The 25,229-nt window shown below is 43.4% G+C and overlaps 2 protein-coding genes across 5 annotated transcripts in view; one reads left to right on the top strand and one right to left on the bottom strand.

Moving 5' to 3' along the window:
* Positions 1-222: 222 nt before the first annotated feature.
* TOMM34 (translocase of outer mitochondrial membrane 34) lies at positions 223-6,780 on the bottom strand. Of its 2 annotated transcripts, none has more exons than XM_067307739.1 (7): positions 6,658-6,780; positions 6,471-6,570; positions 4,083-4,235; positions 3,243-3,424; positions 2,818-2,962; positions 1,881-2,007; positions 223-1,341 (listed from the first exon to the last, which is right to left on the bottom strand). In XM_067307739.1, exons 1-7 carry the CDS (start codon positions 6,776-6,778, stop codon positions 1,243-1,245), a joined length of 927 nt encoding a protein of 308 aa, XP_067163840.1. In that variant the 5' UTR covers positions 6,779-6,780; the 3' UTR covers positions 223-1,242. The 2 variants fall into 2 exon arrangements, with proteins under 2 accessions (XP_067163840.1, XP_067163841.1); XM_067307740.1 differs by having other exon boundaries at positions 3,243-3,394.
* A 154-nt stretch (positions 6,781-6,934) lies between these two features.
* STK4 (serine/threonine kinase 4) overlaps positions 6,935-25,229 on the top strand; it is a 48,592-nt gene continuing 30,297 nt past the window's right edge. For all 3 annotated transcript variants that reach the window (XM_067307508.1, XM_067307510.1, XM_067307509.1), the window contains exons 1-9: positions 6,935-7,034; positions 9,656-9,736; positions 10,523-10,651; positions 12,367-12,481; positions 13,064-13,228; positions 13,660-13,827; positions 14,376-14,513; positions 15,683-15,811; positions 18,238-18,424. In XM_067307508.1, the coding sequence (XP_067163609.1) occupies positions 7,003-7,034; positions 9,656-9,736; positions 10,523-10,651; positions 12,367-12,481; positions 13,064-13,228; positions 13,660-13,827; positions 14,376-14,513; positions 15,683-15,811; positions 18,238-18,424 (1,144 nt within the window). In that variant the 5' untranslated portion in view covers positions 6,935-7,002. The remainder of the gene's footprint in view (positions 7,035-9,655; positions 9,737-10,522; positions 10,652-12,366; positions 12,482-13,063; positions 13,229-13,659; positions 13,828-14,375; positions 14,514-15,682; positions 15,812-18,237; positions 18,425-25,229) is intronic.

Raw genomic sequence — 25,229 nt, 5'->3', positions numbered from 1 at the left:
TTGTGTTGTCCAGAAGCTTTAGTTCTGAGCTATAAGAATTTCCCTTTTATACTAGTTAAAGCACTATATCCATGCCCAGCGTGCAAGGCTGAGAGATGGCTGAGATCCTGTTGTCACTGTCTGACAACTGTCTTTCAAGGAGGGGGACTGTAGAGCAGTGCTCTCACACTCCTCTGACAAAATGGGGACAGTATGAAACATTCCAAGTACAAAATGCAGCTGTAGAGTGAAAATAAACATGACTTTAATGTAAACTGGTTTTAACAGGCCTTAGAATAACTCTAAATATTTCTTAATCTACCACTTTAAATCAGTGCCATCAATACCATATAAAGAAAAAAAAAAAAACCCCAAACGCTATAAACATGCATGGAAGTAATAAGCCAGGCCTTAGGTGGGATGTAACCGCATTCCCTCCTCTTTTTAACACCCTCAGTAGCAAATGATCCAAAAAGGCACAGACAAGCTCAAGTTTCAAAAAAGCTGTAAAATCCCAAAGCAGCTAGAATTTGAAAGAAATAGTGCACAGTGTAACAAGGCAGGTTTAACTTTTGGGGGATTTTTAAGTGTGCAGAATAATTAAAAATAGAGGAAAGCTGCTACTGCAGACTTCTGCCCAGTAACACTAAGAAGCAGAAGCTCAGATAAGGGCCTGTAGGCATCAGCTGGGAGAAGGAACATGCTAGGTACTGGGCAAGTAGCCCGGACTCTGTATTAAGAATGGTGCACAGTGCTATGGCAACTGCAATTGATGTTCCTGCAGCAGTTCTCCAGCTACCTTATTTAAGTAACAGAAAGCAGCACAAATTCAGGAAAACTATAGCTCTTGCTTCCCTCTGTCACCTGAATAAGGACTAACAAAACTCAGTTTGTAGCTCTTCAAGAAGAGAACAGCCACTTCACCCACATCCCAGCCTACATGGAAAGAGTCCCTGAAGCCAGTCTTTACAGGCAAGTTGACTTCAGGGGGAATTCCCTTCAGCTAGGTAAGTCAACCTTTTAATGCCTCTCAGAGAGGGGCATTAAAACTCTGAATAATCTTAGAGGGAAATAATCGTGTGATGCAGACTGTGTGTCTTGACATTCATTGTGCTGGCACAGAACCCGTTACATCTCAGCAGCAGTGGAAGATGATAGATTTCAGTACTGATCCTGCATTAAGATTGGTCCCTGTAACAGTATCAGAAGGGAAAACTTTTCTTTTGCAGTAGAAAACAAAGCTTTTCTTGTTGCTTGATTGCTCTAAGCTCTGTTCAGTTCTTGTAGTAGCCTCAGTGCAGCTGTGTTCTTTGGTTCAGTTTTCAGCAAGCTGTTGATATCAGCAATACTTGACTTGTAATCCTAAAAGCAGAGTAATTTGTAAGCGTTAGCATATTGAAGATGTAGTCTAAGGCTACTGCTGCAGAACTCATATCTACAACACAACTGGGCTTGTGACTCCCTACATAACTTGCTTAAGCACAAACATCAATGTAGCTGTTCTAAAACATGTTTAAATTAAGGCTGAGAAGGCAATTTCATCCCTCAGAAGCAAGTTCTGAGTGCAACGCTAATACAATCAATCTTCTAATACTGCCTAAAGAATTTCTTACCAGACATTACAAGATAAAGCTCAACACAACACCTAGCTGCTTCCAGCATTTCAAGAAACAGGACCTGATGCTGAGAAACTTGGGAGACCCAAACAGTAAGTACTGATGTGAAGGAAAATTCCCCCTCACTACATCCAGCTGTCAGCTACCTGATGGCAAATGTTGCCTAGCAGAGAGACAAGTTCTAAAGGGCATCTCTGGCCATGATCGTGGGTGAGACATTGTTTTGACCATGTATGAACCGGCTCCTATTCCTAGCTTAAAACTGATCCCAAACTCCTGACTTACCTTCAGTTCTTTAAGTGCTTGAGCACGTCTGTAGAATGCCTTAACATTATTAGGCTCTAACCTCAGGGCTTCTGTGCAGTCCTGTACTGCTTCCTTGTATTGCTTCAGAGTAAGGTAACACAGAGCTCTGCAATACAGATACCTGGTTAGAAACCTTTGGCTCACAGGGGCACCCTACAATAATCCCTGCTTTGATTACAGTGCCCCAAACTCATCTTAAGAGGGACTTAGGTATAATCCCTACCCAGTCAGTATAAGAGCTAACAGGATTTGTGGGGGTTTTTTTGTTGTTTTTTTTAAATCAGGGTTCAAAGCAGCATCTACTGCTGCAAAATATATAGTAGTTCTTATCCAACTCCTGGCACAGCACAAAGCTGGACTCAAAAACATTCTTTATCCTGGGAACGGTGTACTACAGGAATCTTGCTTCTTGAGCTCAACGCTTTTTTTCAGTTAAAAAGTGAAAAAAGAAACAGTTTTTCAGTCTGCAAAAAATACTTCAAGAATATTTTAGTGACTGACAGCCTGCACTTTAAGGATGCAATTTTCTAGCTATATCAGTCCAGAATATGCTCTGCTTACTGCAGTTGCCTTAAGTATGCCAGAAGTACTTTGTCTATTCAAAATAACAAAGTCCTGGCAGATATGCATGGGGGGTGGGGGGAGGGGGGAGACACAAAACAAAACCCTTAGCAACCCTAAGCTGAGTGTCTCTGACAAGCGAGTGTTGTAGCGTGACAGTCTCCCAGCATTTTTATGGCATCTGATCAAAGAGAAATGTTGATATGAGCTAAAGGGAAGACTGCACTTAGAGGAACATGCATTTTTCTTATTCATTTGTCTGGGAGCAGACATCAGACAGCTTTGTCAGAAATACCACAATGGCTTTTATATAAAGGGCCAAGAAGTACTTAGCAAAGAGCTGTTCTAGTAGTACCTGTTGGTGTAAGTTGCACATTCCTGTTTGAGCTTTAAACTCTCACTGTACTTCTCAATTGCTTTTTTATGGTTTCCCTTCTTCACAAGTTCATTTCCTTCTTCCTTCAGAGTTCGAGCTCTCCCAGTGCTAGCAGCAGTCTGGTCTGGAAACAGTGTGAAAGAATACAGCACATTATAAAACTGAGAAGAGCTGAGCAGCCTTTTGGAAAGCAAATATACTTATACCAGAGTTGATTCTGGATCCTTTAATCTCTCTGTGCCTCAACCAAAAAGGCTGTGGCAGAACCAGGAACCAAGTCCAGGTTTCTCCAGGCCTCAACCACAGCTGTAGACATGCCAAGCCGGTATGGCAGCTGTCTTGTTCTTCATCACCTCTCTCTGTGCTCCAGCGCTGTGTGCACAGTCCAAGTGATGTGCTCTCACCTGCTTTTCCCAGAGGCACAGTTTCACAAGGACTGGTCAGGCCTCCTGCAGAAGGAACGCTCCACCTCGTCTGGGCAGAAATGGGGACTGTGGGGATTGGTGGGAGCTTCTCGCGCCAGTTCACACCATCCTTCTCCAGGACTTTGGTCATTCTGGAAGAGACAGCTAGGCCACTACTGTGTCTGTTGGTAGAATGGGCCATGCAGTGGCCAGTGGGGAGCTCAGCTTTTTAACCTGCCTCATGTATTGAGGACAGCATCTCTCCACTAACCTCTTTGCATACATCTAAACTAATCTTCTGTCAATGAGATATTAATAAAAGGAGCTTCTCTACCTCAGTGAGGCCAAAAATATCCTAGGATGAGGGCTGGGATGGTCAGGGCTCAGCTGAGCAGAACAGACACGTGTGTGTCATTTCTCAGACTGGCAAATAACAGTGAAGCAGACAGCTCCAGGAAAAGAAAATGGACTTGGCAGCCCATCAGCCCTGCCTGCACAGGGAGGCCTAATGGATAGGATACTGGGGCTTGTAGTTGTTTAAACAGGCATTGGGCAAAGCAAAAACAGTTACAGGGAATTCATTCCGAGCCCTAAACAATGGACCAGGAGCTTGAAAGGAATTAAGTACAATAAAGACATTAGCACATATCACCACACGCAGGAAGCATGACCAAGCCTGAACTTTGCACAAAGCATCAAAGACTTCAGTTATTTTAGTGTGCTCAGGACCCAGCTTGCTCCTGACATCACTGCAGAACAGGGAGAATCAGAAGCAGCTAACTGAACTGCTGTATTCTCAAGGCCTTCCGCCAGAGTGTGCAGTATAGCATTCAGCATTACCTGTTGACTCCATCGTGTGCAGACTGTATGGTGCAGTCGATCTGTAGCACAGTCTTGTAGTCAACGTAGGCCAGCTGGTACCTCTCCAGAGCCTCATAGGCTGCTGCCCGCCTGAGGAGGGGTTTGATTCCAAAAGGGACCAGTTCAAGTGCACTGTGCCCGAGGGGAGAAGCAACACAGGCCTATGAGCCACCCAAACTGCATTCACCAGAGAGGCAGCTTTGGAAAGTCAGGTATCCCCACGTGGGAACTACAGACCTCCGTGTCTTGGGAACCACCTTCTCACAGGCCCAGTCTTGCAAGTACAGAATGGTGAGGTCAGAATGTTTTTTTCATTTCAAATGATATTGTACTGTGAGAATTGATCCTGAAGCAGTGAACTTTTTCCTTCCTGTCTCATTTCCAACATTAATGTAATTACTGGTGACAAGGAGGAAAAAAAACAAATTCCCTCTTCCTGTATAGCAATCATAAATGAAGGCCTGCTTTGGGGGCTATTCTTAAAAACTTAACTTGCATATCAAAGACAAATGGCATTTATTCTACTCCAAACAGACATACTTCAAAATTCCCTCTAGACTTTTTTGAAATGCAATCTTGGTAGGGCTGCACCAGAATCTCCCTCCTATTAACTACAGATAGCTGTTCAGATTTTAAGTCAGCAATCTCCTCTTCACCACTAGCAAATTCTGGCATTTATCCCAAAGGGTAGTCATATCCAGTTCCTGTTTTCAGCACAAGGCTAGGGTTACAAGCAGCATAAGCTGTTTCCAGTTCTGCTGTCCTTCTCATAACCTGTCTCAGACTTGGTATTCTCTGAAGAGCAAGTCATACAGTTAATTATACAGTGCCATTTTCTAATGTGAGTGCCTTGCTATAGATCTGTTTTGGAAAGAGTCACTGGAAACAACAGGCAACCTGAGCTGCCTAGTGCAACCTCCTGTGAAACACCAAGCCAGGTTTAGCACTCGGTTGCACCCACGAAGTCACTCCAGATTTACAGCAGAAGTGCTGGGGACACCATCAGCCCCTGCTTGCTCGCGATAGTGGGACAACAGACAGAAAGCAATGAATACTGAAGCAACGTGTGAGAAGAAGGACCGCTGGCACCCCCCGAGGGGGAACGTATCTGCTCCTATCCTTTCTCACTCAAGGGGCTGCAAGTCCCGAGGACTACTCCGATCAACAGGAGAAAGCGGGGACACGGCCGCACGGCCACTGCTGCTTCCAGGGGTGAGCGAGGGGAGGGCAGATGGGGCAGCCCCGCCACACCGCCCGCTCCCCCAGCCCCTGCCACTGCCCTTACCCGGGGTGGGGGGGTAAGGGGGGAGAACAGCATCAGGCTCCAGGCAGCACAGCCCCCCCCCAGGGGCCCTGCTCACCCCCAACCTCACCACCCTCCCCTCAGAGCTCCCCCCGGGCCTCCCCGACCCCCCCCAGCTCACCACCCTCCCCTCAGTGCCTCCCAGACCCCCCCCCCAGCCTCACCATCCTCTCCTCAGTATTTCCCTCGCAGGGCCTCCCCACCATACCCTCAGAGCCCCCCCACCAGGAACTCCCCGACCCCCCCCACTCACCGCTCTCCCTTCAGTGCCTCTCTGACCCCCCCAGCCTCACCACCCTCCCCCCAGGGCCTCCCCAATTCCCCCTCCCCAGCCTCACCACCCTCCCCACAGGGCCTCCCCAATTCCCCCCCCCCAGCCTCACCACCCTCCCCACAGGGCCTCCCCAATTCCCCCCCCCAGCCTCACCACCCTCCCCACAGGGCCTCCCCAATTCCCCCCCCCAGCCTCACCACCCTTCCCTCAGGGCCTCCCCAATTCCCCCCCCCCAGCCTCACCACCCTCCCCTCAGGGCCTCCCCAATTCCCCCCCCCAGCCTCACCACCCTCCCCACAGGGCCTCCCCAATTCCCCCCCCCAGCCTCACCACCCTTCCCTCAGGGCCTCCCCAATTCCCCCCCCCCAGCCTCACCACCCTCCCCCCAGGGCCTCCCCAATTCCCCCCCCCAGCCTCACCACCCTCCCCCACAGGGCCTCCCCAATTCCCCCCCCCCAGCCTCACCACCCTCCCCACAGGGCCTCCCCAATTCCCCCCCCCAGCCTCACCACCCTCCCCACAGGGCCTCCCCAATTCCCCCCCCCCAGCCTCACCACCCTTCCCTCAGGGCCTCCCCGATCCACCCGCCCCCAGCCTCACCATCCTCTCCTCAATATCCCCCCCAGGGCCTCCCCGACCCCCCCAGCTTCACCGCCCTCCCCTCAAAGGTCTCCCTGACCACCCCCCCCGGCCTCCCCTCAGAGCCCCCCTCCCCCCCGGGCCTCCCCGACCCCCGCAGCCTCCCCGCCCGCCCCTCAGAGCCCCCCCGGGCCGCCCCGCCGCCGCGTACCGCGAGCAGTCGCTCACGCAGAGGCCGCAGGCGCCGTCCTTGAGGTGGCAGGCGGCGCGGTTGGCGAGCAGCACGCTCCTCTCCGCGGCGGCGGCCTCCCCTGCGGGCGGCACACAAGCGGCAGGGGCTCAGGCGGGGCGGCGGCAGCGGGCCCCCCATCGATCCCCCCGGCCGGGACGCGCCGTACCTGCGGCCTCCAGCAGCGCCAGCGCCCGGCTGTAGAGCCCGGCGGCCAGCCCGTACTGCCCGCGCCGGAACTCCTCGTTGCCGGCCCGGCGCAGCGCGCTCACGCTGGGCGCCGCTTCCATGGCGCCGCCCGCGCCCGCCGCTCCGCGCAGGCGCCGCCCGGCTCGGGGGCGGGGCCTCGCCTCGCCCCGCCCCTTCCCGCGCCGCCGGGGCCGGGGCCGGGGGGCGGGGCCGCGGGGCCCTTCCCGCCGGTTTCCGGCGGCGGGCGGAAGCGGCGCGGCGCGGCGCGGCTGGCGGGCGGGCTGTCATGGAGCTCTGAGCGTCCGCGCCGCCGGCCCGCAGCGCCATGGAGACGGTGCAGCTGCGCAACCCGCGCCGGTAAGCGTGTTAGCGCGGCCTCTCCGTGGCGCTCGGTAGCGCGCGGGGCTGGCGTGGCCCGCGGCTGGGCTGAAGGGGGTCGGCGGCGCCGTGCTCCCGCTCCCCCGGCGCGGCGCGGTCCGGCGGGGCTGGGAGGCTCCGGGCCGCCTTGTGGCGCCGTGGGCCCCCCGCGGGCCCTTCCCCGTGACGGGAGCGCGCCCGGGCTGCGGAGGCCCGATGAGACTGAAATACAGAAACTGAAATATCGCTGGCCGCGGCGAGGGCGAAGGGCCAGCGCCGCTCCCGTTACCGTGCCCGGGGGCCGTGCTGTCGCGTGCCGATATGACAACGCGCCGCCACGTAATTGACTCCTTCCTCTCTCGCTTGTTTCCCTGGGTAGTCAGAGCCGGGGCTTCGTGCAGGTGCGGCAGCCGCCCGGTGCCCCGCGTCCCGCCTGCGCCCGGGTCCGGCCGGCGGCTCGGCGGTGTCCCGGGAGCGGAGCTGTGGGCCGCCTGCCTTTGAGTCCAGCGTGCAGCCGAGTAGCTCCGCAGAGGGGTGATTTGGGGACCCGTCAGCGGTTTGGATGAAGTTTCGGTCTGTCAAACGCTATCGGCGGCGTGCAGCTGCGTCGGAGGGCGCGCCTCAGCGGCGAACAAAGGAAGCTGCCCGCTCTCTTCTCGCTGCCAGCGATAGCGGTCGTTTCTGTCAACCAGCAGAACGGCAGCATATCCTCTATTAAAATGAGCGCCTTTATTATGCTGTTGCTTATGCTGGTGTTTAACTAGTGAGTGGTTCACATTGGACTTGAATAGCGATTTAGGCGTGCTTGGTTTTGTTTTGTTGTTATATCTGTGTTGTACAAGCGCACGGTGAAGGTAGAGGGTGTCTTTGATAATGCAGGGTGTGCTAGATGAACAGGATAGCGTGGAGTAATCGCACTCCTGCGTTACAGCAGGCGTGAGGTGTTTTGATGTAAGGGGAAACAGATGTTAAGTTGACTCTTCGAGTCCAGTAATCATGTTTGGATATGTGATAACTGTAGCCTACATTACACAACTAGCATGTTGCCTACTTTTTTTTTTTTTGATAGTTCAGGCCTCATTTTAAACGCAGCACGAAATATCTACCTATTGCATCGCCATTTCTTGGTCCCTTTGGAAATGGCGGCTACTATGGTTGCTTCTTTACGTATATACTTTTTTCCTTTTCTCCTCTTCCCACCCCCTCCTCCCTCCTTGTTTTCATAAGGACAAGTTACATTTTGTTGGTTAATGCTTATCTGTGCAGAGAAGCTAGTGACTACTTTCAGTATTTCGCCACTTCCTGAGTCTGCTTCTTTATAATGTTTCCTTCACGTCAGGAAGCCATTGTATGTACTCCATGCGTGTACTCCTCCTATGTGGCTTTTGTGCATAAACATAACAGCCAGGGATCAGCGAGTGGTTTCTCAATCTAGTTTTGAAGAAACGGGAGAAAAACTACGTATTTAGTGTCAGAACTATTATGTTGGTGTTTGTGATGTTTAACAGTAGCAATAAAAACTTTTGTTAGTTCTTTGCAGTGGCAGGCAACCCTGAGTTAACATTGCTTGAATGTAAGGCTAAAAAGGCCTGGGAAATGTGTCTTAGTTTGTCTTCTGCAAACTTATGTGAGTTGGTTTGAGGTTTTCTTTTGAGAGCTTTTCTTTTTTTTTTTTTTTTTGGTTGTTCATATAAAGGTGATATACCACTTGTTTGTGGACTATTGGATAGTCAGTAAAATGGTTTGTTTTGGGAACTTTTTGTCGTCTCGTCCCCCCTTTTTTTTAATATAGTCAGCAGCTCTGAAGTATGGTATAAACAAACTGAAAAAAAATTGGTTTTCTTGTTGCTTTGTGTATGGAATTTCTCTGAAAGGTGTGTGGGGTTAAAAGGTTAAGTGAAGGATCACAGTGCATAATTTGTACAACTGCATGTTTTTTTCCCTAGGAAGTATTTCAGCTGACTCTTATTAGCATTGAATCTAACAACAGGGATGGAATGAGCAGCGTAAAGATTCTAACAGAGTCAGAACCCAGTTTCCTCCCCGCCCCCCCCCGCCCCCGATACTCTTTTCCTACTATATGTCTTGGCCCACAAAGCCAAGATCTGGATTTCTGATGTTAAAAGTGTACAGGTAAGATTAGTATTGCCTCTTTCCTCCCGACAAACGTATCCCTTGCATACAAAGGAGGGATCTCCCCACAAGGCATCGGAGAAGATCATGTGTCCCCTTTGCATGGCCTTAGTACAAATACTGCCATACAAGATTTTGAGCTCTAGCAGGTACGCTCAATAACTGAAAGACATTGAGGTGCTACTTTGGGTTTTGACCACCAACGTGTAGGTCCTGAGATATATTCTGATATCTTAAAGAACTGACTCTTTGTTTCCACCAAGAGGAGCTGTAGATTTGTGTGCCTGATTAAACTTCATTGTCTATAATTTCCAGTCCTCTTTTGCTATTAGATAATAATATTATTTGGTCTTCTGATCAGGTGAAATAAACTTGCTGCATGTTAAGCCTTTCGTACACTTCAGTGGAATTTTTTATTCTTTTGTTTAAATGGAGTCCAAATTGCCATAAAATTAAATGTTAGAATTTCTGTATTCTTACATATGCAGGCAGCTGAAGAAGTTAGATGAAGACAGTTTGACCAAACAACCTGAAGAAGTTTTTGATGTATTGGAGAAGCTTGGAGAAGGGTATGTGTTCTCTCTTAGTGACTGTTTTCGACGGTCTCTGATTTTTCACTTTTGTAATGATCTTATTACTGCAAAGGTATGCATTAGCATAGTGACCGTTCTTGGTAGGTAATAGAGTAAAGCATTGGTTTTCCAAGACTGAGATGTCTTATGATTCAGCAGTAGAGACTCAAAGCATTATTGAAAAATGGCAAACTAGTTGATAGGGCTGTATGGGAACTCCAGAGGTCTTGTAGAAGACTGCTAACTCTTGGAGAAGGTCCACATGGTGGAATTGAACTTAAATTTCCTTGTGCCACTAGCTAATGCAGAGCAGCTTGGGAGCACTCAGGGAGTGACAGGCTTGACTTAAGTGGTTTGTTTGAAAAACTGAATGAGAAATCTTGCTGGCTGCTGTAAGTAAAGAGGCTGGAAATAATACAGATCACAGCTGACAAGAACGAGTCAACCTCTCTGAGCAGAGCAGTAGCTCTTACTGTTGCCCAGCTAGCACCATATATTGGAAAAAGGGAGAATCATATTTGATGGATTTGTCATGCAAAAGGCCATTCCAAAGCTATGGCCAGTGTAGCGATGGTTGGCTATCTCAGTGTGCTGTTACTTATATTATTATAGTGATTCCAAGCTAGTGGAATGATTATTTAAATTAAATTACAAAATATTTTTAGCAGAAGGGTAATTTAATTTTTTCCCCAACATCTGCACTTGCAGAAAGTAAAGCCACAACATTTAAATTTTTAATTATTGTCCTTCTATTCAATGTTTATTTACTGTTTTGTTTCATAGTTCCTATGGCAGCGTGTTCAAAGCTATTCATAAAGAAACGGGTCAAGTTGTTGCAATTAAACAAGTTCCTGTGGAATCTGACCTGCAGGAGATAATAAAGGAAATATCCATAATGCAGCAATGTGACAGGTAAATGTATGCTTTGAAATTCATCTTCAATATGTAAAGAAAAGTATTGCATGTGATTTGGCGTTTAATCACTTAAAAGCTGTGATGTTGCCTTAAATGTTTTTTAAAAGGCTGGACTTGTACGATCAAGTTACCTCGTATCAACTGAGTCATGTTAACTGACCATTTGGGTAGTCTTAATCCAAGCAAAGGTAAGACAACAAAAATTTAGCTTGCAACAACAGAGCGTTGAGCTGACTAAGTTAAATAACCTTGCACTGGCTGCCAGCAAAGAGCCAAGCGTGTGAGCAGTTACTGCTGTTCTCCTGCTGCATGGTAACTTGTTGAACACTGGTAACTTGATTGTGTGTTAGAACAGCACTTCCCGTGTCCGAAGGGGGTGATGAATTATAAACAAGCTTCAGTATGAACATAGAAAACTGTTAGGAGAGATTTTATTTTTTAAGGGGCATGCAGATGAGAGCCACTAATGCATGACTACTCTTGCATGTGCACAGGCTACCCGCTGTCATCTGCTTGGGTGGCAGAAGTGTCCTTCGCAGAGCCATTTTCTGCCTGCGCAGGTTACAGTGCATTGCAAGCTGTGTGCTGCTCCGACCATGATCGAAATAACTCCTGCCCGCAGCTCTGCGGGCTGATGGGTGGTTCACTTTGCATGTTTCTTATGGGAAAAGATGTTACACTGACCTAGCTAGTGCAGAGCTTGTGGATGCAGAAGACCTCCTGTTAAAGCATGTTAAAGCTATTTTTAAATGAAGGTGATTTGCTAGCGGCTAACAAAATACAACTTTTCAAGAATTTGCTCGTGAAAAATCTTACTGTGTAATTTGGAAAACATTAATAGGTTTTCACTTAAAAGAAATTAGGCCTTACAACATTGATTTTTAAAATGAGTTGTTTCCAGTTGTGAACAGCAGAGGGAGTGAATCACTGGAGAATCATGTTTTCTGTGCAGGTATTAAGGGATACAATGTGGTGTAACTTTTTTTTTTTTTGCTAGTCTTATGTTTTCCTTAAGCTAATGTCCGCTGAATATTTTCTAAAGTGTACTTCTGCTCTTTAGGTTTGTTCCCACAAAATCAGAAAGGTTCTTTCCATTATCTTTTTGCTTTGCCTTTTCCAAAGATGGTTATTCTAATTATGATACACTTTATTAGTTTGTCTGCTTTTTGGGCAGGCAGATAGCTGACTATGAAAGTCTTATGTTAGGTTGTACTGGATTCCTTCTCGTCATCGTGCTTCTTTTTTAAATTGTAGAAACAAGGAGGTGCATGTGGTAATGGGGGAAGATTGATTTTCATGAACGCAGTTGCTATTTTCCAGCAAATCTTTTACGTTACAATGTTTTAATTTTAGTTGCAAAAGCTTTATCAGGCGCTGACATGGCTTCTGCTTGCTGCGGCACTGACCCTGTTGTAATCCAGTTCAGGGAGCTAAACCAGATGAAGGCTAATCACTCCTTATTTTTGCAGGACTTATTTTCAGCTGGTTTAGCTCCCTGAGCTGGCTTATGGGCACCAGTGTTGGGAAGAGGCTCGGCAGGACTACAGTAGCCCTGTGCAAGTTCAGACTGTTTTGGAACACTTTTGGTCAGGGTTTCAGTGTCACTTAGACTCTGAATTTCTAAAATCCGTTTTGGGACTTTGCTTTTGCTTATTCAGTGACGTTGGTCAGTGGTATTTGACCCTTTGCGTTCTTTTTTTCATGTTTCATAGTCCTCACGTGGTGAAATATTATGGCAGCTATTTTAAGAACACAGACCTGTGGATAGTTATGGAATATTGCGGCGCTGGATCAGTGTCTGATATTATTCGATTACGAAATAAAACTGTACGTCCTTCTTCCTTTGAATGCTATAAATGGGCAATATGGGTGTGCAGCAGCTCAAGGAAACTGAGTGGCTTGTGCATTGGTCTTCGGGCATAATTCTCTTGAGGTATTCATTGTCTAACGCTAGCATTGGCTGCAACATGAAATGCAAGTCCTTTGTTCCCCTAAAAATGAGGAAGCCAGTTACATTATCCAAATAACAAAATTTGATCAATTTAATCAGTTGAGCTGATTTTGGATAAGATGATCTGCTAGCTTTCCGGAAAACCTAGATTGATTCTGAATAGCAGCTTCTACTTTGCCTTGCCTTGACTATTGCAGAATAAGAATAGCTAGCTGTGAAAGGGTTATGGCATGTGAAATATGGTGTGCCTGAATATATAATCTGGCTGCAATCTAGTTCTTCTACATAATGCTGCAAGTTGTTAACTGAAAATATATCTAATTTTCCATTAGTCAGTATGGCAATCTTTAGTGAAGGTAATTAAATGGCAATTAGTGAATCTGAGACACACGTACTATTACATGATAGTGTTAGATCTCAGCAACTGATAGGTTGGCTATAACTCTTCTTTTCTTTAGCTCACAGAAGAGGAAATTGCTACAATAGTGCAATCAACACTCAAAGGACTAGAGTACCTGCATTTTATGAGGAAAATACACAGGGACATCAAAGCTGGAAATATATTGCTAAATACAGAAGGACATGCTAAACTTGCAGATTTTGGAGTGGCAGGACAACTTACAGTGAGTAAAAACATGATTTTTGGTTGTGTACATTTCAGTTTCTGTTTTTAACCTACATTTAAGGTTGACCTTAAGGTTAACCTCATTATGCTTCTAGTGACTTTGAACAGTTCAGAACAATTTCTCTTTAGCATTTTACATCAACTTAATGAGATGCTGTAACAGCAACAGATTAGAGCAGCAGGGCTTCCTCTTTGGAAGCACCTATACCTAGACAGTTGCATTTGCTGTTTTCTCCAGGATATTTGAAACTTCTGTAAGCATATTTCAAATACTCTTTGCAGCCCTCCATATCCCAGTCTTGCTGAATCTAATAATGTATGTGTGCAAGTAAGAGATAATTAGGAGCAATAATTCATTAATGAATGCTTGTGTCTAGTGCAGGAAGAAAATAGCTGTTGTGTGGATCTTTATCCTGCTCTCCTTTTTAGGATACCATGGCAAAAAGGAACACAGTTATAGGGACCCCATTTTGGATGGCTCCAGAAGTGATTCAAGAAATTGGGTATAATTGTGTTGCAGACATCTGGTCTCTGGGAATCACTGCAATAGAAATGGCTGAAGGCAAGCCACCATATGCCGATATTCATCCTATGAGGGTGAGAACTGTGGTCTTCTAAAATGTGTTGCTGGCTGGAAGTGATTTGCTGTTATAGCTGGCTGCATAATAGGTTAACATGATGCCGTCTTGCTTTTAATTTAGAGAAAATGATTTCTCGTCTGTCAGTTGTTTGTACTGTTGACTAAATGAAGAAAAAGAGGATCTGCATCATGATCCTCTTCTGTCGAGACATAGCTGAAGCTCCCAGTGTTTGGACATGAAGAGACATGTTTTCATCTGTGTATTTTCTAAAGTGATTTTTTATTTTTTTTGCACACAAACCCAAATTTTAAGGCTTAAAAATAGCAAATTCATTCCTCCTGGGACATATAATGACTTGGAAAGAAGATTAAGCACCTAGCAGGGAAAGTCTGATTTCTTGCTACTTGATCCTCCTGAGCAAATTTATATAAAAAAAATTGTACAAGCTCCTAAGAAGCAGCAGTATCATTGTTTAGTACTCGTATATATTTATGCATATTTATGTTGTGTTATTAGGAGGTTTTAAACCTTATTTGGAAACCTGAAATATTCTTCTGTTTTCAGGCAATTTTCATGATTCCCACCAATCCACCTCCGACGTTTCGGAAACCAGAACTCTGGTCAGATAATTTCACGGACTTTGTAAAACAGTGTCTTGTGAAGAGCCCTGAGCAACGTGCCACTGCCACGCAGCTTCTGCAGGTCTGCCCTTCGTTACGAGACTGTAATTTCAAGGGAGGGCTTCTGGCAGGCCCGCAGTGTAGGCAGTGCTGTGGGGCTGTTGGTTTCACTTCTTGCTGCTCTTGTTGACTGCAGATTTTACCTTTAAATACCTGATTTTAAAAACCTTGCACTCAACTTCGTCTTTTCAGTTCTTCCCTCTGAACAAGGCATGACTCCAGCTTCCTATATCTGTCTTCTGTGGGTTTTCTTTGCACCTTAAAATTCTCATCAGCACTTTGTTTTTGAAAGAGGCATGCTAATGCTTTATGCTAGTCTTGAGTTGGCATAGCCCATCTCGTAGTGACTATAGGGCTCCCTTCTCCCAGCTGACCCTCCTTTGGAAGTTTCTACTCCTGCAGATCTTGAAGCAGTTGTAAGTTACTTCTTGGTGTAGTAATGAAAATCAGTGTTGTCTATAGTGAGGGAAGGCATTTCTGAGTTGAGTGAAAGGCAGAAATGGGAACCACTGTATCTAAGCATAAGCTGTTCCTGCTTGAACCATAAGTCATAGTTTAGAAAGGAGAATCTTTGTATTATTGTTCCACCACAAACAACTCCTCAGTTTGCCTCTGATCTTTACATGTAGTAGCATCACTCACAGAAATTTAAGAGCGGAATTTTCTCAAAGTGCAGAGGACAGCCTGCCTTTTCTCAGATTACTATTATTATTTAAAAAAAAAAGTGTTTTTTTTTTTTTAATTCACTTTCCTATGTTGTCTCGGTGTTTTTACGTCCCATGAGAGGAGCATTTGGGTTTCTGTTATGCTCTCAGGAGCAGTTTTAGAATGTCTCCTAAAACACAAGAAAAGGGGAGGGCAAATGAAAGTCTTGATTAGAGGGGTGTAGGCGTGGTGATAATCTGTGTAACTGGTTCTATACAGCTAGGCTGTTAAGGAAAGAAAGAAAGTTTATGGGAGGGGAGTGAGCCCAGGGTCTCACAGCAGTAATGCCTTTGGAGTGTGATCTTGTTGAGGGAGGGGGGCTATCTCCAGTACTATAGGGGAGGGTTGAATTTCCATTTTTTTTAATAATGTATTTGGTGTTGAGTTAAACCTTAATTTTGATTGGTGATAGGCCGTAGTAACAATGTTTTACTGTTATATCTTGGTTCAGATGCAGTGCTTATTTATTTTTAATATGCTTCTCAGCATCCATTTGTTAAAAGTGCCAAAGGGGTGTCAATTCTGCGAGATTTGATTAATGAAGCAATGGATATCAAGTTAAAACGTCAGGAAGCACAACAGCGTGAACTAGATCAAGATGATGAAGAAAATTCGGTGAGTATTTATAGAAACAATGCAAAATTGCCACAAAGTTTTGTGTGTATACCTAGATATATATAGAAGGGAATTTGTCTTTTGCATACTGTTCTAAAACAGAGTTCACCCATTGTACAAAGTCCAAACTCCTGCTCTGTTCATAAGGCTTAGCTGCTTTATTTATTTTTTTTGGGGGGGGGTGTGTATCATTGTTCTTTGCAATATTTTGTTCAATTACCCTTGGATTTGACTTTTCTTGAGTTTTCTACTTTATGGTTGCTTAACCTGATGCTTGATCCCTGCTTCATCTTTATATTCATGTGAGACAGCATGAATGGCTTACTGGCTTACTGTTTTAGCTCAGAGTATAGCTAAAGACCTGTAACTGAACAGAACTGCATAATTACATATGAAAATGGCTGTTAATTCATTTTCCTAATGGGATTGTATTCCTCATACAGTAATGAGAACTTTTCATTGTAGATTCAGGTCTTAGACTGCTCTCCTAGTATAAAACAATTTCTGTACTGCACTATTATACGAGTATGATGTATTGTTTTGCTATCGTTGTGCTTTAGAACTCCCCTTATAGAAACTTTCTACTACACAGGAGCAAGCAACAGAAATATGAGGTGAGGGCATGTGAAGTGTTCAGGGGATTGCTGTGAATTTAAGTTCTGGGCTCTTTGTTTTAGTGGTTATAGCATGTGAATATGGAAAGCATGCTGAAAGCTGTTTAATTTGAGCCTCTGCCTGTTTCAACCTGAATAAATAAAATGGGCAATAAAAGGCATTGTATAGCACAGTCCTTTTCAGATGTTAGATCTGAATAGCATGTTCCACAGTAAAACACAGATCTGTGCTAAATACATTGTTCATCTAATTTTCCAGTTTAGGACTGCTTATTTATTTGGTGTGGAAGTAATTGTATTGGTCATGTTGCCATGATGTTGACTCTAAGAGTATTATTCCTACCTTCTGTCCTTCGTTTCTAACTGATCTGTGGTCACGTTGCTGAGAGATGGTGTCCCTGTGATGGAGTTGAGTGGTCTTCATTAGTATGTGTGCTTTCCTGAAGCTTCTCTATTCCATACCTGCTAACAGAGAAGTGTTCACAAGCACTTTCCAAGTGCTGTGGCATTTCTGCTATAGTTCTTCCTCGAATGATGTGTAGATTAAGAAAAATAGATGTATTACTTTTTCTCACCCACCGATCTCCACATAAAACATACATTTTCTCCATTAACATCCTATGTAGTTTTTCTTCCTGCTACTGGTTTTAAGGTTTAAGAGGCTGGGAGGTGAATTATATAGGCATCCTTGGCAGAACAAAGAAAATGCATGGAACACCAAAGCGTGGAGAGGTGTACTTCCTCCTGCTAATGTCAGTGAGATATGGAGTATTATAGCTTGATGTGCCAGCCCTGTGTTTTCCCTTTAATACCAATTCCAATGAATAAGTCTATGGTCACATGCAGATTAAAGAACTGGGAACTTCATACTTGCAACAAAACTTGATCTTTTTTAATATTTAGCTCTAAGGTGAGAGGCATAGAAACTCATTTTGCTTGATTTAATAACTCTGCTCTAAACCTAGGAAGTGATTGTTGTTGTGATTAGGTACCAGGCACGTATTTCCAAGAAACTAAGTAAACTGTAGAAACATTGACCTCATTCTTTGTGAAATCTTAGTCACAATAGATACTTCCTGAGGAAAGCATAACTGTCTTTTGGGAAGTTATCCAACCAGGAATTATTTCAGGGGCTTGTGTGGTCATACACACTGTTAATCTCTTGAGCCTTGCCACCAATAATTCAAACTTCCATTTGATTGTCATGTATTAATATTATAGAAGGGTAAGAAACAATTTTAATCTGAAAAAATGACTAGACTTTGTTAATTTCTCTTTAAAGATATGCAAATTCAGTTCATTTTTGCTTCAGTGCTTCTTAAAGGCAGACTTCAAAAACTAGGCTAATGGCTTTTATCTGTCATGCGCCTATGCAGTACAGACTCAGAACTGTTGCTGCCTAATGACTCTCTGTAATGACTCTGCAGTGAATGGTATCATTTTTAGGTTAACTATTGTAATTGGCAATCTTAATAGAAATACTAATGACTGAGTGAGTATTGTAATCTGCTCTTAGGGACAGGTTACCAGATCAGGAATGAGATCTCCATTGTGTTGAGAAGCTTCTGGTGATTTTTATGTCCGTTCCCTTACTTATCATGCTGGCAAAAAAGTGTGAAGACCTTCCATTACCTGTTTGGAGATGACAGGGAGAGAACTAAGTGCATAAAGCAAAATGTTGCAGCTTGTTGGCTTCCATGTATATTTGTAAAACCGTCTGAATTTGTAAGACTTGCTGGTATCCTTGGATATGGCCACTCTTCCTAGGACTTCCACAATCAGTAAAAATGTATTCATGGCATCCTTGCACAGGAAGAAGATGAAACTGATTCAGGTACCATGGTGAGGGCGAGTGGAGATGAAACCGGTACCATAAGAGCCGTCAGTACGCTGAGTGGTGGGGCCAACACTATGATAGAACACGATGGCACCTTGGAATCCCAGCTGGGGACAATGGTGATAAACACGGAAGAGGAAGAGGAAGAGGGCACCATGAAAAGTAAGAAAGCATCTTTAACAAAATTGTTTGGGGGCTAACGTGCGTTAACAGACATGTTATACATTGGAGGGAAGGCAATGATATGTATATTCTAAAAGTTGTAGGGCAAAAGCCTTCAACAGAAGGGAAGTAAATAAATAAAGCTAAAGATGTCTAATTAATAATGAATTGCATGCTGCAAGTTCTTGCTTGTGAAGTTCTTCAGGGCAGCTTGTGTTTTACTGCAGCTACAGCCTAGCTCCAATGCCTTTTGATGATGTGTTGCTCTATGCTATCAACTAATCCCCAACCAGCTTTGATAGTTTTGGTAGCTTATTGTGGTGTCTTTTGGTTGTAGGGAGCTAAAACTTTTAGGCAAATGCCCCCTGGCAGCAGAGAGGAGATGCCATTTTTAGATCCAAGTTTTAACTTAAGCCATCTTTTTTTTTAAGTTTTGTAATTGATACAGCTGATGTGTTGTGCACAATGTATGCAAGTCTCTGCATTGATCAAATATGTTCTGATTCTAGCCTTTTTTTTTTTTTTTGGGGGGGGGGGATGTCATCCAAGAAATGGAGGGGAGGGAATATCTGGCAAGGGATTAATACAAACATTTGTGATGCTTTAGGAGGTGACCAGGCTGGCACCTGAAAACAGCAAGGCAGTTTCAGAACTGATGCATCACACCAAGGGCTGTATTTGTGAAATGGCAAATAATCTTACACGTTTCAACCACAGCAAGGCATGCAGTGATAGGAACTAGCATCTCTCTAGGCTTTATATGCCTTTTATTATGTTGCTTTAATCACTAAAAGCAACTGAATAAACAGTGCATTACAGTTCTGAGACATTCCAGTAGAAATCTATTCTAAAATAGAAAAGCTTACTAAGACTATGGTCTCATTGTAGGAAGTAAGATTTAAAGCGATGTATGTACTTTTGATCCCTGATGGTCTCTGGAAGACCTCACAGCTTGACTTGGAAAAAGGTTAAAAATGTTTCTTTGGTTAAAGAGATGGTGAGGAGAGCCTCATTGGAAAATTATGACTAGAAGAAAAAAGAAATCCTTTTGTCAATTACAGATTCGTAGGGAAATCCATCCCTGCAGAGGTGGTTGTGGATGCCTCAGCTGGCCAGCAGGGCTGTTTGCTCAAGCGCGGAGGAAAGTGCTGAGTGAGGCTTGGCAGTACTAAAACATGACTCTAATAGGCAAAGCTTGTTCTTTCAGCTCTTGTGCACTTCCAAAGTCTTCCTCGGTAATCTGATTTTAAAGCTCTGGCTATTGTGGGAGAGGAAAAACCTCTCTATGAAAACTTGGAAATGTCCTTTTCTCGGGAATTTTTGTGTTGAAAGCTTTTTCCATATAGGGGCCCTCTAGAGCTTGTGGAAAAATACTGTCCCAGTAAAGGAAGAGTGTGAAATTTTACTAGAGCCAGTTTAAAAAGTTCTGCAAACTTTGGCAAACACTAATTCTACACATTTAAAAAATGAAGGAATCAGCCTGTGTAGCAGATTGTGGCAAGAAAGACAGTGGAGTAATGCTGTTGGGTTTACGTTTCAATATTCCACTTTTTGTGGAACAAGATAACTCCAGCAGGGAGAGAAATGGGAAAATCAGGTATGTGTGGACATTTACGGTAACTTAAAAGGTCACCCAGAGAGAGTGGGACATGTTAATAGCCTCGAATAAGTCAAATGAAGCTGCTGTTTCTCTCTGAATAACAAACACTGTTAGGTTTTCATTGCAGATGTGTAGTGTTCCACTTCATAACAGAGGCGTTACGGTCTGTTGTGGTGCTCCTGCACTGGCCACCAAAGGCGCAGAAGTAACTCGCCTCTTCAGTTTATCTTCCTATGTTTAAAAGGTGTTTACCTTCTCCCTGTCTCTACGACTGCTGTTCTTGTAACTCAGAAGCATCTAAGGCTCTCCTCAAAACTCTGTCCATCACAGTTTGTAAGGATACCATTAGTCTTTCTTTTGCAAGGACATACCCAACTCATTTTGAGTAGGATTGGTTGTGAGAATTTTGCAGTTTTTTAATATATTGTATCATTTAACCTCAAGAGGGAGCTCCAGAACAAGCTCTAAGAGATCCAGATCTGTGTGACTGGAGAGTTTTTCTTCAAAAAAAAAAAAAAAAAAAAAAAAGACTTCTGGTTTCTTAGAAACCCGTGTTCTTCCACTGCTGCTGTGTAACGGTAGTGTGAGCCGAGGAGGTGAAGTGCCTGAGCAGTCCTGCATCCTAGAGGAAGCATTTTGAGATCCTGGGTGCAAATGATGTCCAACCCTGGTACCACTTCGTGTTGACAAGTTCAACACAGTTATAGAAGACCTAGTGAAGCCCAACTGCACTCAGCACTTTCTCTGCTGCAAGTTGTGCTTCATTTTAATAACTTGTAACTTGATTCCAAGAAACTTGGTGTTAATGAAAATGACTGTATGAGGTTAAAATTTAACTTTTTTTTACCACCTTATCCCCCCTTCTTACCCAGTAGCGTAATACTGCAGTCCTTGCTGTTGCACGGAGAGGTTCTGCGATTGCTTCTTGGAGGCATGGCCCAGCAGCTGTCTTTTAGCAGCTTGCAAACACCCTTCCTGTGAGCTGCCTGTAGTTCTATATTTTTCAGCTCGTTATTTGCATATTCACGTTCTCTTAACGTTTAGTTAAATTGTTTTAACTGTAAAGCTCATCAGCCTGCTGCAGAACCCTCTGGAACAAGTACTTTTGATAATCTTAAATATAAAGATAATAATGCTATTTGGAAACCACTGCATTTGAAGAAGCTTCATTGATTCATATTTTCAAAGTCTATATTTCACTTGGCAATTTGTGTTATGACTCACAGTAAAACCTGTTTAAGTCAATAAAGAAGTTCTCATTTTTCTTGCATGGCATTACTAGGAGAATTTAGCTTTCCTAGGTGTCTGGGGCTGTTTAACTGAAAGCTTTTTAGCTGATGATCTAGCCCTTCATCCTAATTAAAAAAAAAAAAAAAAAAGTCTCCACAAGTGCTTATGTGACACTGAAATGTGATGTTTTAGACAGGGCTGTCTTATATATCTTTAATCAACAACTTTTCCCAATAGCCCTGAAAGTTTATATTCCATCTGTAATGGAATATAGGACTTCCTAAAGGTGACTTTTGCATAAATCAACTCATGACTTTTCAGGCTCAGATTACAAGTTTTCTTTAAATCCAGTATTTTACATTGTAGCGGAAGTTTTGTTAGTCTTGCAGTCAATCAAGCTGTAATTCTATTTGCTTAAATTCTTTCATTTGCTTGTCTGTTTGTTTGCTTTACTTGACCCCCAATACAAATATTCAGGCAGCATTTAAAAATGTCACCGTGGCATTCAGTTGTGCATTTTGAAAGCACTCAAGTGATTGCCTGAAACTACAGATACTAAATTGCATAGTGACACAATTTACTTATAAATCGATTGCTAACAGATTACATATGGATTTCAGTTTAACTATTCCAGGAAAACTTCAGAAGTAGCTGAAGGACTATGGATGAACAATTGTTTGTAATAACAGACATTTTCACTGTGCTTGGGAACTGGAATAATGTTCAGACTGTGAATATGTCTGAAATCATCTTTTTTTTCTTCTTCTTTTAATTATTCGATGCAAGAATATATAGTGCTGAGAAACACTGCAGCATTTTGGTTTTACTCTATTTTGCTTTTTCTACTTTTTTATTTGCTGTAAGTATTTAGATGATGGAAACTTGATATGAGTTTGTCTCAGATTTAAAGAGTGGAACATAATTTTATAATATAACAGATAAATATATTGCCTTCCTTTGCCTGAAATATGATCAGATCCAAGTGAAATAGGATCTACTTTTCCTAGTACTTGAATCTGTCCTATTTTCTGCGTTAAAGTGCCTCTTGCTTGTTTAGGCACCGAATAAAACAATACCGGAGAGTGTAGAACTGGAACAATGATGTGAGTTGTGCCATCTGTTTCTTGGGTCTGGATGAATGAGGGATTTGAAGAGCGGGAGAAAAACTGGAGTTTTTGTTAATGTGGCGCACGTTCAGCAGAACATCTAGTGCAGAGAGATACCAGAAGCTGAAATAATGCTGTCGCCTCTACTTTGGTAATGTAATGTGCAGGTGAAAATTCTTAGTAGTTTGTGAATGATTAAAATGGGAATTTCTAATAGTTTAGGGGTGGTTTGGGTTTTTGTTTTGCTTTTACCGTGCCCAGGCTGGTGAAAGTTGTTGTATCCTCTTAAAAAGATATTTTCTCTTTAAAGGGAGGTGTGTTGTTGGTTGTTTTTTTTCTTTTTTTTCAGTGAATTAAGTGTGGTGAGATACAAACTTGGCAATTTCCTATTAGAAAAATTATTCAGAATAAGCTCTGTAGTCTTGGTGACTTTATGTGAGACATCCAGTGGATGAAACTTCAACACGAGAAATGCTACTGCCAGGATGCAGGAAACTTTTTTCCCACTAGTTAACCTGTAATTTTTCATGTAGAGCAATGACTGTAAAAACAGTAACTTGAAATGAACAGCAGAATGACTATGGATGGCTCGGAAAGCATTTAGAAGGTATGTGTGATTGGATTAATGTTATAAATGAATAAATATTACTGATCTGTAGCTGAGGTAGCTATAGGTGGTTTAATATCAGTAGTTGTTCAAAGTTGTGTAGTTGTGTATTATCCAAACAGAGAAGACCACTGTAGAGAATAGCTCCACATTTTGTCAACAATTTATGTCAGGTGTATGTCAAAGATACTGGCTGTGTTTTTTCTCTATTTTTCTTCTTAGATGGTAACTCTTGATAGCAGCCTCTCGCTACTTAGTGTTATTAATGTATAGTGCTACAGCTTTGTGTTTGAAATAAATTGGTCAATTTAGGCATAATTAGACCATAAAACAGCTAGTATTATGCATTTAAATAACATACTGGTTTTAGAAACCCCTATATTGATTAAATTCTTCTGTAACTGTAAGGAGTATTATACTTCCACTCTTGAGGTGTCAAGAATATAAATGTTCTCAGATAAGTCTTCAAGCTGTGTTATTTTTTGACTTTCATCTTAATAGCAGGCTTGCTGGCAAACTTGACATGAACAGCAGCCAGCCCAGTTTGTTCATCAAGAATATCAAGTAGTGTGGATCTAAGGACAGTATTTTTGATCAACGGGAGGAGTTGTATGTGCTGTCATTTTGTTGTAATGCCAAGAAAGTGCCATGTGGTGGTGGGCTGTTTTTTTGTTTTGTTTTTTGAATAGCGGTACATGAGGAAGTTTGTTTCAGGAGACTCAACTGAGACATAGAGTAGTGAAGCACTTTTATTAGGTGCATCTCTGTCCCAAAATACTGCAAATTGCATGTGCAGACAAATGATGACCTACCTGTCTCTTCCAAGAATGAACTTGCTTCCTACTGGATCGAAATAAACCATGGAGAAAGCTTTCCATGTGAGCAGAAATGATCCCTCTCTAAAATCTTAAATTTCTTAATTTCTTGAAGTATAGAAACAAATTGTTTTACCAGCAGTTTTTCAAGCTTCAGGGGAAAAAACCTGCATTGCCATGTTGTTTTCTGGCCTCTCTGGATAAGCAGTTGATTTTCCAGGTTATGAACCGGCGAGGGTGTTGGCAGATGCTTCTTGGCTATAAGCTGTTTGGGAGCCTCAGCTGTTGCCCACAGGGTGCTGGACCTGCAGGTTGCAGCCCTGTCAGTGAGGTTGTTTCTTGTTAAGATAAATCAGAACCTGAGCTAGATGATGCAGGGTATGAAATGTCATTCACCTTGGTGCACCTTCACATCTCACTACTTATGTCACTTCGCATAGTTGCTGGAGTAAATTAGTAATTAAAGCAAATGAGGTGAAAGACATAGGCATCTGTTGAAAATCTGTGGTGGAGGAAGAAAGCTTCTGTGTGTTTATGATCTTTTCTGAGTTCTTATGTTTTAAAAAAACCATGAGGTATCCAAAGGGCGGGTCATCTGGTCTTAGATGGCTTTTGTTAAACTTTCTCCTCCTTTAGAAAGAATCCTCAATTATATATACCACAGCTTTGGGTAACTGTTGGTACCTTAAGTGACTCTGATGCTTTATATTCATTACAAGAGATTAGTTAAGATGCCCAGGATTGATTTTGAACATTTAGGAGCTCCCTCTTAATAGTACGGCCTGTCAGGCATGTTCTGCTTCACTTTGGTTTGAGACAGGCCATGATTATGGGAAGACTTGTCCTCATAAGCTTCCATAGGTATGAAGTGTTGTGTGGTCTGCACTTAATGTGGGGAAATTTCAGCTTATGTTGCCATGGGATGAATTCATTAATGATGGAGCACTTTTTGCTCTGGTTGAATAAGTTGGCATCTCTTTGCTCTGCTGTATAAAATGACTCAGTCCTGTTAAAACTGTACAAATTACATTGTCCAGCTGCTAAATTTCATATGTAATTCTCTGAGAAGTAGCCTGAAGCAAATATAACTACAGCTCCATTTGAAATTTTAATATTAATGAGGTGTTGCTTGCACATAATCATCAGGCACTGTTCTGTGCATCCTAAATCTCTGAGTAGCTTAAGCCTTAAAGTTACATAACTCAAAGTAAAGCCGACAGAAAGAAGCTTGCTAAGATTGTTGGGGACTGAGCCTGAAGTCAGTGAAAGATCTATGCTTGTTTAGACCAACCAAATGAAGGGTGAGTGTGGCCATGAAAACTCTAAGTAAATGGGCAAGGAGGGAGGGTAAGCATTAGAGAGGATAATGGTTTGCGTAACTAAAAGCTGAGGCTTGCCCAAGATCAAGTGCATACGCACTGGCTACCAATAAACTCTAGACTGGGAA

The sequence above is a fragment of the Apteryx mantelli genome, chromosome 18 (genome assembly GCF_036417845.1).
Source record: "Apteryx mantelli isolate bAptMan1 chromosome 18, bAptMan1.hap1, whole genome shotgun sequence".
Taxonomy (NCBI): domain Eukaryota; kingdom Metazoa; phylum Chordata; class Aves; order Apterygiformes; family Apterygidae; genus Apteryx; species Apteryx mantelli.
The sequence above is the reverse complement of the archived record's forward strand: the minus strand, read 5'-3'. Positions and strand labels throughout refer to the sequence as shown.

What these genes read in the sequence shown, in the direction of transcription:
- TOMM34 (XM_067307739.1), bottom strand. Translation starts at nt 6,778, where the DNA reads ATGGAAGCGGCGCCCAGCGTGAGCGCGCTGCGCCGGGCCGGCAACGAG. An exon ending in TGTGCCTCTGGGAAAAGCAG is followed by an intron (nt 2,963 to 3,242) that starts GTGAGAGCACAT and finishes CACTGTTTCCAG; the next exon opens with ACCAGACTGCTGCTAGCACT. An exon ending in AAGCACTTAAAGAACTGAAG is followed by an intron (nt 1,342 to 1,880) that starts GTAAGTCAGGAG and finishes CTCTGCTTTTAG; the next exon opens with GATTACAAGTCAAGTATTGC.